Genomic DNA, 12672 nt, shown 5'->3' with positions numbered 1-12672 from the left:
GATCATAGATTTGCTCAGTCGTGGTTGACCCGGGGTTAAAATATTACAACAGCCTTGACAACACTAACAACAGAACCAACATCATTGGAAACAGCATCAACACAATCACCACCACCATAACACCAGCACCAAAAACAACAACAGTAGCAACACCAACATCCGTCATCATCATCATCATCATGAACATCAACAACCCTAACACCACCACCACCACCACTTTAAATAATTCCATCATCATCACTACCAACAGCAGCAGCAACAACATTACCAACATCATCATCATCATCATCAACAGCAACACCATCACCACCCAAAGCAACAGCCCCTTCGCCATCGCCATCAATAACTCCAACCATTATCATCACCAACAACACCACCACCATCTCCAACGATACCACCAACACCACCAATAACTCCAGCACCAGCACCACCACCACCACCACCATCGCCACAACCACAAACAACACCACATTACTCTCAATAAACATTATCATTAACAACAGCAACAACAACAACAAAATCAACAGCAATAACACCAACATCACAACCATCACACAACCAGTAATTCCTCTGCCACCACCACCGCCATCACCATCATCTCCACCACCACCACCACCACCTCCACAAGCATCATCTCCACCACCACCACCTCCACAACCATCATCTCCACCACCACCACCACCACCTCCAAAACCTCCACAACCATCATCTCCACCACCACAACCACTTCCACAACCATCACTACCATCACCCCCCCCCTCACCACCGCCACCTCCATCACAAGCAACAGTGTTCTTTGTACTGAAGCTGATCTCCAAATGTGGTTTGTTTGTGAGCCCACCTGCAGGTAATGTTTGATATTATAGCAGTGAGAAAGTGGAAGTGGGGTGGGGGAGGAAGAGGGAAAGAGAGAGAGAGAGAGAGTGACGAGCGGTGGGGGGAGAAGGCAATGAATACTTATCATCCCCCCCCCTCGCTTTACTATTATCATTATACTCTCCTCCAAACAACTACTGCCCCTACCCCTAACTCAACTATACTGAAAACTAACACCACCACTACACAAGCCAATACACCTCTCAAGACCTCCTCTACCACATTTAAAACCACACACCACTACACCAGTGCTGCCGCCACCTCCACCACCACTATTCACCACTACACTACTAAAGAATTTAGTTAAATAACTTTTTTCATTATCTAGATGTTGTTCAGAACATAAATTAACATGAAATTTTGATTGAAAGTTTTGATTTGGATGCTCCAGAACAGGAAGTTTGTATCACAGAACCACAGGTGGTCTTAGACAGGTTGGCATCAAAAGGTCTAACCCCTTTTGTTACCATAATTCTGTTGAAGTACACTGCCTTTCATCAAATTAATTTTCAAAATAATACTCTTTTACTCTTTTACTTGTTTCAGTCATTTGACTGTGGCCATGCTGGAGCACCGCCTGAAAGAAGCCCGTCGTATATATGTATACATATATATATATATATATATATATATATATATATATATATATATATATGTTTGTGTGTCTGTGTTTGTCCCCCCAACATCGCTTGACAACCGATGCTGGTGTGTTTACGTACCCCGTAACTTAGCGGTTTGGCAAAAGAGACCCAATAGAATAAGTACTAGGCTTCCAAAGAATAAGTCCTGGGGGTCGATTTGCTCGACTATAAAGGCAGTGCTCCAGCATGGCTGCAGTCAAATGACTGAAACAAGTAAAAGAGTAAGAGAGTATCAGAGAAGCAGGGGTATTCTTAGACAGTTTTGGCATTAAAAGGGTTAACAACAATGCAAGCACCTATCAAAATCCACTGCTGCCCCTCATGCCAGCACCACCAGAGAATACCATGAAGCACCAACGTTGAAATTGAACAACATACACATGCCACACACACACACATTTTCTCTCTCTCTCTCTCTCTCTCTCTCTCATCTCTGGGAGGAGACAACATTATGATGAAGCATACATAACTCTTTCAAAAGTATTCGCAACACACTTGGGAGACAAATAAAAGCAAAGAGATTCTCAAACGTACCTTAGAGAAATCACAAGAATCACATCTGGCGAACGGAATGAACCAGCAAACATGGTGTACAAATAATACATTACATATATAGTGCTTCTCAAACTAGGTGGTACTGCCCCTCTGGAGCATGGTGGAAAATCTTATATGGGTACTACTAACGAAGCGGGGTAGCAGAGGGAGCAAGAAATATATCTGACAGTTTATACTTTTAGTCTTTGTCTCCTATTTCAATGTTAACTATAAGAAATTTTTTGATGTAATATGATGATAAAGTACTTTTACTAGAGTGGAGGCGCAATGACCCAGTGGTTAGGGCAGCGGACTCGTGGTCATAGGATCGCAGTTTCGATTCCCAGACTGGGCGTTGTGAGTGTTTATTGAGCGAAAACACCTAAAGCCCCACGAGGCTCCAGCAGGGGATGGTGGCGAACCCTGCTGTACTCTTCCACCACAACTTTCTCTCACTCTTACTTCCTGTTTCTGTTGTGCCTGTAATTCAAAGGGTCAGCCTTGTCACACTTTGTCATGCTGAATATCCCCGAGAACTACGTTAAGGGTACATGTGTCTGTGAAGTGCTCAGCCACTTGCACGTTAATTTCACGAGCAGGCTGTTCCGTTGATCGGATCAACTGGAACCCTCGACGTCGTAAGCGACGGAGTGCCAACAACAACTTTTACTAGAATTACAACAATGGTGACAGTAACAACAACATCAATAACAAGTGGATAAGTAAATAAATGAAACCAAATATATAACATCTGTACATATAAATTGGAAACAATAAATTTAAGTATAATTTAAAAAGCCAAGTCAAAATTTTGGAGTATTTCTCTACATGCAATAAAGGCAGCTGTTGCACTTGTAGCATTAAGTAATGTCCTGATTTGTGTGTAGATATGTAAATGTGAGGTTTACAATTTTGCTGGATTGTAGCAAGGGTGGAAGGCTTTGAAAAATCTTAGTAAAAGAAGCAGGGATGTTAGTTTAAAAATAGTTTGAGAAGTCCCTCAGATGGTGCTGTTAGCACTCCACTGGCACGGGTGCCAGTCATCGAATTTGGTTCAGTTTTGATCTCACTTGCCCCAACAGGTCTTTGCAAGCTGAGTTTAGTATCCAATGAAGGAAAGTTGGCATGGGTGCCAGTCAACGAATTTGGTTCAATTTTCGATTTCGATTTCACTTGCTTCAACAGGTCTTTGCAAGCAGGGTTTTGTGTCCAACGAAGGAAAGGTACACATAAGTGGGCTGGCTACACCCCTGGCAAAGGCCACGGGTTATGCTCTCACTTGTCTTGCCGGGTTTTCTCACGCACTGCATATTTCCAAAGGTCTATATATTGTATTTTGGGATGGCCATATTTTTTTTTTTTATTGCCATATAAACACATGCTCTATATATTTTTTCCTCACTCATTTATTTACAGTTCTTAATTTATCATTCTAACTCATGTGCATTGTCCGGAAATCTTTCATCATACATCTGTAACCTCTTCAGTAACGCTTTTTTGTTTTCGTGTGCGTTGTTCTTGCTCCACTTACTCCATTCTGTTCAACACACAATTTCACATCAGGAATCTTGCAAAACAAATTAATAAACGTATATATATATATATATATATATATATACTGGAGCGAAGACATGTTACGATACAGGTAGAGAAATTTGAAAAGACAACACAAAACCGGTTATTTCTCCAAATACAATGTTTATATACCCAAAATTTTATAACATTTTTCTGACATAACAATTTAAATATATACTTTAACCATCTAAAACAAGCCTTCTGTAGTTTTTTCACCCTTGTTTATCTTTTATATATATATATATATATATATATATATATATATATATATATATATATACACACACACAAACATATACATATATATATATATTCACACACACCCACACACACAGGGTTAGGCACAGTTGTGTGGTAAGAAGTTTGCTTCTCTACCACATGGTTCTGGGTTCAGTGTCACTGCATGGCATCTTGGGGATGTGTCTTCTGTAGCCCCAGGCCAACCAAAGGCTTGTGAGTAGATTTGGTAGAAAGCAGCTCATCGTGTGTGTTTGTGTATGTTTGTGTATGTGTGTTCTCCACCTTCATTTGGTAACTGATGTTGGTTTGTGTACAATCTTATAACTTAACGGTTCAGCAAAATAGATTGATAGAATAAGAACCAGGCTTAAAAATAAGTACTGGAGTCGACTTGCTTGACTAAACCCTTCAAGGCAGTGCCCCAGCATGGCCACAACCCAGTGACTGAAACAACTGAAAGGTAACAGATAAAAGGAAGATTACACACATATGCTCACACATACACACACAGACGCACACACAAACACACACACAAATGCACACAAACACACATACACATACATAGATGCACACACAGATGCACACAAATACATGCACACAAACACATGCACACAAACACATGCACACAAACACACACACTCACGCACACAAGCACACACACTCATGCACACAAACACACACTCACGCACACAAACACACACACACTCACGCACACAAACACACACACACAAACAAATACACACAAACACAAACAAATATGCACACACGCAAACAAATACACACACACACACACAAACAAACACACATGCACACAGATATTTAAACGCGCTTATCCTCCGCCCAGACACACACACACACACACACACATATATATATATACACACCCTCTTTTTAATTACATAATACTGTCGGATTAATAGATGAGTGGATGAGGAGAGTGTACATGGGACTAGTTCAGACAACATGTACATTGAATATGCAGTAATGTTGCAACTGAATGCAGCTGAAAGTGCACTTAACTGCTGTACACCACCTCACTCATTGCATTGATTTTAGTGTTGTATGTGAACACAAACTGGATTTGAAGAGATTGGTGGCGTGTGGGGGGTGGGTGTATGGTGATGTAGTGGTGTTTGTGGTGGTCGTCGTGGTTGTGATGGTGACAGTGGTTGCGGTTATGTTGATGGTGTTGGTGGAGGTGTTGGTCTGTTCATGGTGGTGGAGGCGGTGGTATTGTTGTTTGTGGTAGTGATGACGATGCTGGTAATGGTGGTGGTGGTGATTGTTGATGATGTTGTTGTTGTTGGTGTTGTTATTGGTGGCGCTGCTGCTGCTACTGCTAGAGATATTGTTATTCTTCTCGTCATCATTGTCATCATCATCATCATCATCATCATCATCATCGTCGTCATCATTATTATTAACCACTTCTCTTTCTCCCCAACTTTTTTTCTCTCTTCAGCTAAGGCAGCTGTCCAATCTTGTTGCCCATCGGCGAGTTCCTGGCGAGCAACTGTGCCAGAAATTGGAAAACCTGCACATTTGTGAGTCTTCTGAAGACATGTCTGTCCAACAGGTAACAGGTTCAATTCCCACCTTCACCTACTCTCCTTTTCTTTCATTTATAAAACTTTTCCTGTTGTTATTGTTATTTTTATTGTAGCTGTAGTCGTTGATGTTATTATAATAGTTGTAGTTGTTGGTGCTATTTGCATCTCTTCTCTAAACCTTCTATCAGCAGAAAAGATGGGGAAATAAAAAAAAATCATAATTGTACACACATCTTATGAAAGTTGCCACAAATGTTAACCCTGTTTGATGACCTTATCACCTACCACCCCCTATTTAACATTCTCATCGCTGTTTGGTACCCTGATTTTCACTGTCACTCCTGTTTGACACTCCTGGCCCTAATTTACACTCACACATCAATTTGATACGATTGGCCCGGATTTACCCTGTTAGCCCTGTTTGATACTCCTGGCCCTAAGTTACACTCACACATCAATTTGATACGATTGGCCCGGATTTACCCTGTTAGCCCTGTTTCATATCGTCAGTCCTATTTTATATTGTTAGGCCTAATTTACTCTGTTAGCCCTGTTTGATACTCCTGGCCCTAATTTACACTCACACATCAATTTGATATTATTGGCCCAGATTTACCCTGTTAGCCCTGTTTCATACCGTCAGTCTTATTTTATATTGTTAGGCCTAATTTACTCTGTTAGCCCTGTTTGATGCTCCTGGCCCTAATTTACACTCACACATCAATTTGATATTATTGGCCCAGATTTACCCTGTTAGCCCTCTTTCATACCGTCAGTCTTATTTTATATTGTTAGGCCTAATTTACTCTGTTAGCCCTGTTTGATACTCCTGGCCCTAATTTACACTCACACATCAATTTGATACTATTCACCCTGATTTACCCTGTTAGCCCTGTTTCATATCGTCAGTCCTATTTCATATTGTTAGGCCTAATTTACTTTGTTAGCCCTGTTTGAAACACTTGACCCTGATTTACATTCTCACACCAATTTGATACTGTAAGCCCAGTGACACATCAGAACTGTTAACCTTGTAACAAAAACTGTATTCTTGTCCTCTAATACCCCAACTCTGCGGTACTTATGCTCTTTAATCCTACCATCCATTGTTTTTGTACTTTTACCCCTGTTTAATCCTCTTAGCTCTGTTCCACACCTTTACTGTTAACCCTCTATAATATCACTATTCCTGTCTAATAATACTCTTAACAGCAATTTGTACCGTTAGCCCTATCTCACATCATTACTGATAATTCTGTCTCTGTTTAATATAAATTGGCACAGTCATGGCTGTGTGGTAAGAAGCTTGCTTTCTTAAAGGCAGCAAGCTGGCAGAACCGTTAGCACGCCGGGTGAAATGCCTAGTGGTATTTCATCCGCCCCTATGTTCTGAGTTCACATTCCGCCGAGGTCGACTTTGCCTTTCATCCTTTTGGGGTTGATAAATAAAGTACCAGTTACGCACTGGGTCGATGTAATCGACTTAATCCCTCTGTCTGTCCTTGTTTGTCCCCTCTATGTTTAGCTCCTTGTGGGCAATAAGAAATAAAAGAAATAAGAAGCTTGCTTTCTTACCACATGGTTCCAAGTTCAGTCCCACTGTATGGCACCTTGTGTGTCTTCTACTATAGCTTTGGACCACCCAAAGCCTTGTGAGTGGATTTGGCAGACGGAATCTGAAAGAAGCCTGTCATTTATGTGTGTTTGTGTGTGTGAACAATAGACTAGATGGACATGTACACTAAATGGACATGTAGGTTCACTGGATCAGGGGCTAAACGAAAATAGTCTCCCCCGTCCCCCCTTTTTTTCCCTCCACCCACTTCATAATCATAATACTGGATTGAGATTAATATTTGTGAGGACTTTCAAAAGAATTTACTTGGTTATTCTTATTATTCTGTTCTGTTTGTTTATTTTTACTTACAACCCTTGTTTCTTGCCTTCTTTCTTTTCTTTCCTTGTGTGTGTGTGGTAGACATTTTCTATCTTGGTATACAGAAGACTTGCCACAGAGCGAATATTTAGTTGTTGTAAGCAGGGCCGGATTAAGACCCACAGAGGCCCTAAGCACTTAAAAGATTTTCGTGCCCCCATATATATATATGTAATTCAAAATATTGTTGTTGGCACTCCGTCGCTTACGACATCGAGGGTTCCAGTTGATCCGATCAACGGCACAGCCTGCTCGTGAAATTAAAGTGCAAGTGGCTGAGCACTCCACAGACACGTGTACCCTTAACGTAGTTCTCGGGGATATTCAGCGTGACACAGTGTGACAAGGCTGACCCTTTGAATTACAGGCACAACAGAAACAGGAAGTAAGATTGAGAGAAAGTTGTGGTGAAAGAGTACAGCAGGGTTCGCCACCATCCCCTGCCGGAGCCTCATGGAGCTTTTTAGGTGTTTGCGCTCAATAAACACTCACAACACCCGGTCTGGGAATAGAAACCGCAATCCTATGACCGCGAGTCCTCTGCCCTAACCACTGGGCCATTGCGCCTCCACAGACCCATGTGTACTGGAGAGTGATATGAAATGAAATGCCTTGTTCAAGTACACAATGCACTATGCATGGGTTAAAAATGAATACCAGTTGCATCTTGGAGTTAAAGATGGTTGAACCAGTGTCCTGTTTAGTGGGGGTGGAGTGGAGTCTTGTACGTTCAGCCTAAATGCCTTGAAAATCCAGAGAAGCTCTGGTTCCATGGATGCGTTGGCTCAAGGCAGACTTCATTAGTCGAAGAGTTAAAATGGAGCATGATACAACCCTGTGATTCACCACATCTGGTGAAACCATCCAACTCATGCCAAGACATCAAATGATAAAGATGATGATGATGATGATGAGGATGAGAGTCTTCCAAACACATTTCTGTCCTTTCATGTTGTCTTCCCTTGTACATTGCATGTTGATGTTGCATGTCCTAATCTACTGCACAACTAACAGGCGTACATGCAAAAGAATGCTGCATGCTACGCACACACACACATGCACACATGTACACGCACATACACATCCACCCTGTAGCCATCCCAATCACCCGAGCTCTTCCCCCAAATTTCATCTCCTCTGACAGAACCGTTTCTAACACACAGTTTTCATGTCCTTTTTTTTTCCTTCTGTGCTTCTGTTACGGCTTTGCAGATCCAGATGAAAATGGCTGTGGTGCAGCAGGAACTGTTTGAGTTGAAAATGCGCCTCGAAGCACGCAGCGGGCGCAAGATCTCCGAAAAGGACATGCGTCTGATTCGCAAAATCGAACAACTTAAGGAGGAGCTACGAGAGCTGCTGGTTGAGTTGCGGAAACGTAAATCTGAAGAAGAACATAGCCTCATTCTCACTAATGTAAGTATACGATTCGTGTGGAGGCCAAATTTGGATTGGGTGGGGGGAGTTGTTTTGTATTTTTCCATCATTCTTTTTCTTTTTATCTTTGATAAAAACAGAAAACATTTCCTCTGTTCTATATTTAAGAGATGAGGAATTATTTACATTATTTACATTATTTACATCGTTAGGAATGAGAACCCAGGTTCAAAATTTCCCCAAGACACCTGACGAAGGCTGGAGGGTATATCAGCCGAAACGTTGTGTTAACAACAAACAAGATGAGGACAAATATCCGTCAAATGTAAATAATGTAACATTTCCTCTGTTTTGGCGCCACTGCCCTCTATCACCATCTTCACAACAGTCACACTGAATTTTATTCACACCAAACCACTTCAAACATCACCAAAGAGATCGCAGTTCATTTTTTTCTTTTCTTTCTTTCTTTCTTCTTGCTCTTCTCGGTACTGCTACCAATTCTTGGTCTTGTTCTTATTAATCCAACATTATGAAGAAATTCTCCAGAAAACCAGAAACCTGCACATACAGAGAAATTCCATAGTAATGTGTCTCAATTTAACATGAATTTACATTCAATACATCGGACCTCCTCATTCTATTTTATTTCATTTCATTTCATTTTATTTTCACTCTTTCCAAACTTCCATTTTCTTGACCCTTGATTTAACATAACCCCAAATTTTTTTTTTGTTCTTTTTTGCTGTGTTATTTATTTTCTCATGGACTCTCCCCTCCAGCCACCACATTATAATGGAGTTGTACTGTATATTTTTAAATCTCAAAACAAACATATACAAAAGACCCTCATTCAAAAACCACTCCACAGTTACACCAATTCTTCAGCTCACCCCCAAACACCATCTGAGATACCATAGTTATTGCTGTTGTTATTATTAAGGCGGTGAGCTGACAGAATCATTAGCAATGCCAGCGAAATGCTTAGCAGTATTTCATCTCTGTCTTCGGGTTCTGAGTCCAAATTCCACTGGGGTTGACTTTACCTTTCATCCTCTTGGGGTCATACCAGTAAAATACTGGAGTCGATGGAATCAACTAATCCCCATCCCACCAAATTTCAGGCCTCTGTGTCTTTAATAGAAAAGATTATTATCATTATTATTATTATTATTATTATTATTAAAGTGGCATATTAGCAGAATCATTAGCAGGAGTGGCTCTGTGGTAAGTAGCTTGCTTACCAACCACATGGTTTTGGATTCAGTCCCACTACGTGGCACCTTGGGCAAGTGTCTTCTACTATAGCCTCGGGCCGACCAAAGCCTTGTGAGTGGATTTGGTAGACGGAAGCTGAAAGAAGCCTGTCGTATATATGTATATATATATATATATATATATGTGTGTGTGTGTGTGTATGTTTGTGTGTCTGTGTTTGTCCCCCAACATCGCTTGACAACCAATGCTGGTGTGTTTACGTTCCCATAACTTAGCGGTTCGGCAAAAGAGAAACCGATAGAATAAGTACTAGGCTTACAAAGAATAAGTCCTGGGGGTTGATTTGCTCGACTAAAGGTGGTGCTCCAGCATGGCCGCAGTCAAATCACTGAAACAAATAAAAGAGTAAAAGAGTAAAGAGTATGTCACAAAATCTTAGGAGCATTTTATCTATCTTTACATTCTGTGTTCAAATACCATTGACGTTGACTTTATCTTTCAAAGATGAGTATTGGAGACGGGGGGGGGGGGCAATGTAATTGACTAGCCTCCTCCTCCAAAATTTCAGGCCTTGTGTCTATTGTAGAAAGGATTATTAATATTATCATTATTATTATTATTATTATTATTATTATTATTACTGCTGCTGTTACTACTACTACTACTACTACTACTAATAATAATAATAATAATAATAATAATAATCCATCTTTATGAAGGAATTTAAGTTCCACGTTATATAAGTCAGCCCTACCTTCAGCATCATCCAGAAGAAAAAAATATCTTCAATAAGCTGAATAAATAATACCAAAAAAAAATCAATATAATACAAAGATAACAAAAAAGTTCTGATTTGGTACCGCCGCCCCCGCCACCACCACCACAGTCACATCAATTTTTGTAAAGCAACACCCAAAACCTCCAGAAAAATCTTTTATTGCTCTTCTTTTCCTTCTCTTTCTCCTTCTTCTCCGCCACCCCTTACAATTAGTTAGTGTTGTTGTTGCTGTTGTTGTTGTTCTTATTATCATTGTTATATTCCTTCCCTCATTACGAATAAATTCAAGTTATAAATTTTCTAATTAAATTAGCCCAACCTTCAAAGTCATTCAGAAAAAAAAAAATATTCATAAATAGGCGCAGGAGTGGCTGTGTGGTAAGTAGCTTGCTTACCAACCACATGGTTCCGGGTTCAGTCCCACTGCGTGGCATCTTGGGCAAGTGTCTGCTACTATAGCCTCGGGCCGACCAAAGCCTTGTGAGTGGATTTGGTAGACGGAAACTGAAAGAAGCCCATCGTATATATGTATATGTATACATACGTGTGTTTGTGTGTATGTTTGTGTGTCTGTGTTTGTCCCCACAACATAGCTTGACAACCGATACTGCTGTGTTTACATCCCCGTAACATAGGGGTCGATAAAATAAGTACCAGTTGAGTACTGAGGTCGATGTAATCCACCTACCCACTGCCCCGAAATTGCTGGCTTTCTACCAAGATTTGAAATCAATATTTGCTGTCACATGGGATTACTTTGTAGAGGCGCGTGACATAGCAGTTACGGTGTTGGACTCATGAGCCTAAGACTGTGGTTTCGATTTTGGACCAGGTAACACGTTGTGTTCTTAAGCAAAACACTCTATTTCACGTTGCTCGACACATGAAGGATCTTTAGACTAATGTTACTTGACAGGGAGCGTAGTTCGGACATCAGGGAGTCTCTCCAGGCCGAGCCATTACTTCTCCATTATTGAGAAGTCACAACTCCAGTACTTCGACATATGCTTAAAATACCATTGGAAAGAATCGCAAGACAGATTCTTGAAGCCGAGTCAACAAGGCAGGAGACCTAAGGGTAGACAGGTAGACTAAGAACGAGGTGGTTGCATAATACCCATAGTCGCAGTTGGCCATGCTTGGGAATCCACCAAGAGAGTCTAATGACGATTGATACTAATAGAAACCTGAGGACTCTACTACCCTCTCCCATACAACTCTCTCAGGATCAGTGGGCGGAGAAGATGAATGGATAATATAATTCAATAAATTTTTCGCTGTCTGAGCAATACCGGTGTCATAAGTTAAAAATTTCTAACATAATCTAATACCCCAGAAACATAAATATATATGGATACGAATCCGCAGACAGACGGGAACAAAATTAGAATAAGTGAACTGACTTACCTCCCTTGAACCATTTATTTACGCCTTTTTGTATACGGACGGACTTCTCAAACTATTTCTCCTCTTCTTTTACGTACATTTTCCCAATCTTGTCCTCTTGCCGTTTTTAATTTACACGCACGGGATATTGTGAAGGCGCGTGATTCAGTGGTTAGAGTTAGAGCCTAATGCTTACAATCGTGAGATTATGAGTTCGATTCCCGGACCGGGCTGCGTGTTATGTTCTTGAGCAAGACACTTTATTTCTTGTTGCTCCAGTTCACTCAGCAGTAGAAATTAGTTACGACTCCACTGGTGCCGAGCTGTAATGGCCCCTTTGCCTTTCCCTTGGATAACATCAGTGGCGTTGACAGGGAGAGTGGTATGCATGGGCGATGCTGGTTTTCCATAAACAACCTTTCTCAGACATGTACCTCGAAGGAGAACTTTTTAGGTGTAATTCCATGGTCATTCATGATCAAATGGCGGTGGGGATGCGGTCTTTACACGTGATTCCAGACCAGAATAATTTAGTTCTACGTACCATAGCTTCCTCCTTACAAT

At 40.9% G+C, this 12672-nt stretch overlaps 1 protein-coding gene and 1 long non-coding RNA gene across 5 annotated transcripts in view; one reads left to right on the top strand and one right to left on the bottom strand.

Annotated features, from left to right (window-relative positions):
• LOC106879838 (uncharacterized) overlaps nucleotides 1-12672 on the top strand; it is a 166321-nt gene that overhangs the window by 136093 nt on the left and 17556 nt on the right. For 2 of the 4 annotated variants that reach the window (XM_089338961.1, XM_089338960.1), the window contains exons 5-6: nucleotides 5329-5442; nucleotides 8565-8765. In XM_089338961.1, coding sequence (XP_089195087.1) covers nucleotides 5329-5442; nucleotides 8565-8765 — 315 coding nt within the window. The remainder of the gene's footprint in view (nucleotides 1-5328; nucleotides 5443-8564; nucleotides 8766-12672) is intronic. The other 2 variants (XM_089338963.1, XM_089338962.1) reach the window with 1 other exon arrangement.
• On the bottom strand, nucleotides 9025-12669 carry LOC149131530 (uncharacterized). Its single transcript, XR_016237779.1, has 3 exons — nucleotides 12130-12669; nucleotides 10264-10332; nucleotides 9025-9287 (listed from the first exon to the last, which is right to left on the bottom strand). It is a non-coding gene; the product is annotated as an uncharacterized LOC149131530 (long non-coding RNA).

The sequence above is a fragment of the Octopus bimaculoides genome, chromosome 21 (genome assembly GCF_046866305.1).
Source record: "Octopus bimaculoides isolate indiv1 chromosome 21, ASM4686630v1, whole genome shotgun sequence".
Lineage (NCBI taxonomy): Eukaryota > Metazoa > Mollusca > Cephalopoda > Octopoda > Octopodidae > Octopus > Octopus bimaculoides.
The sequence above is the reverse complement of the archived record's forward strand: the minus strand, read 5'-3'. Positions and strand labels throughout refer to the sequence as shown.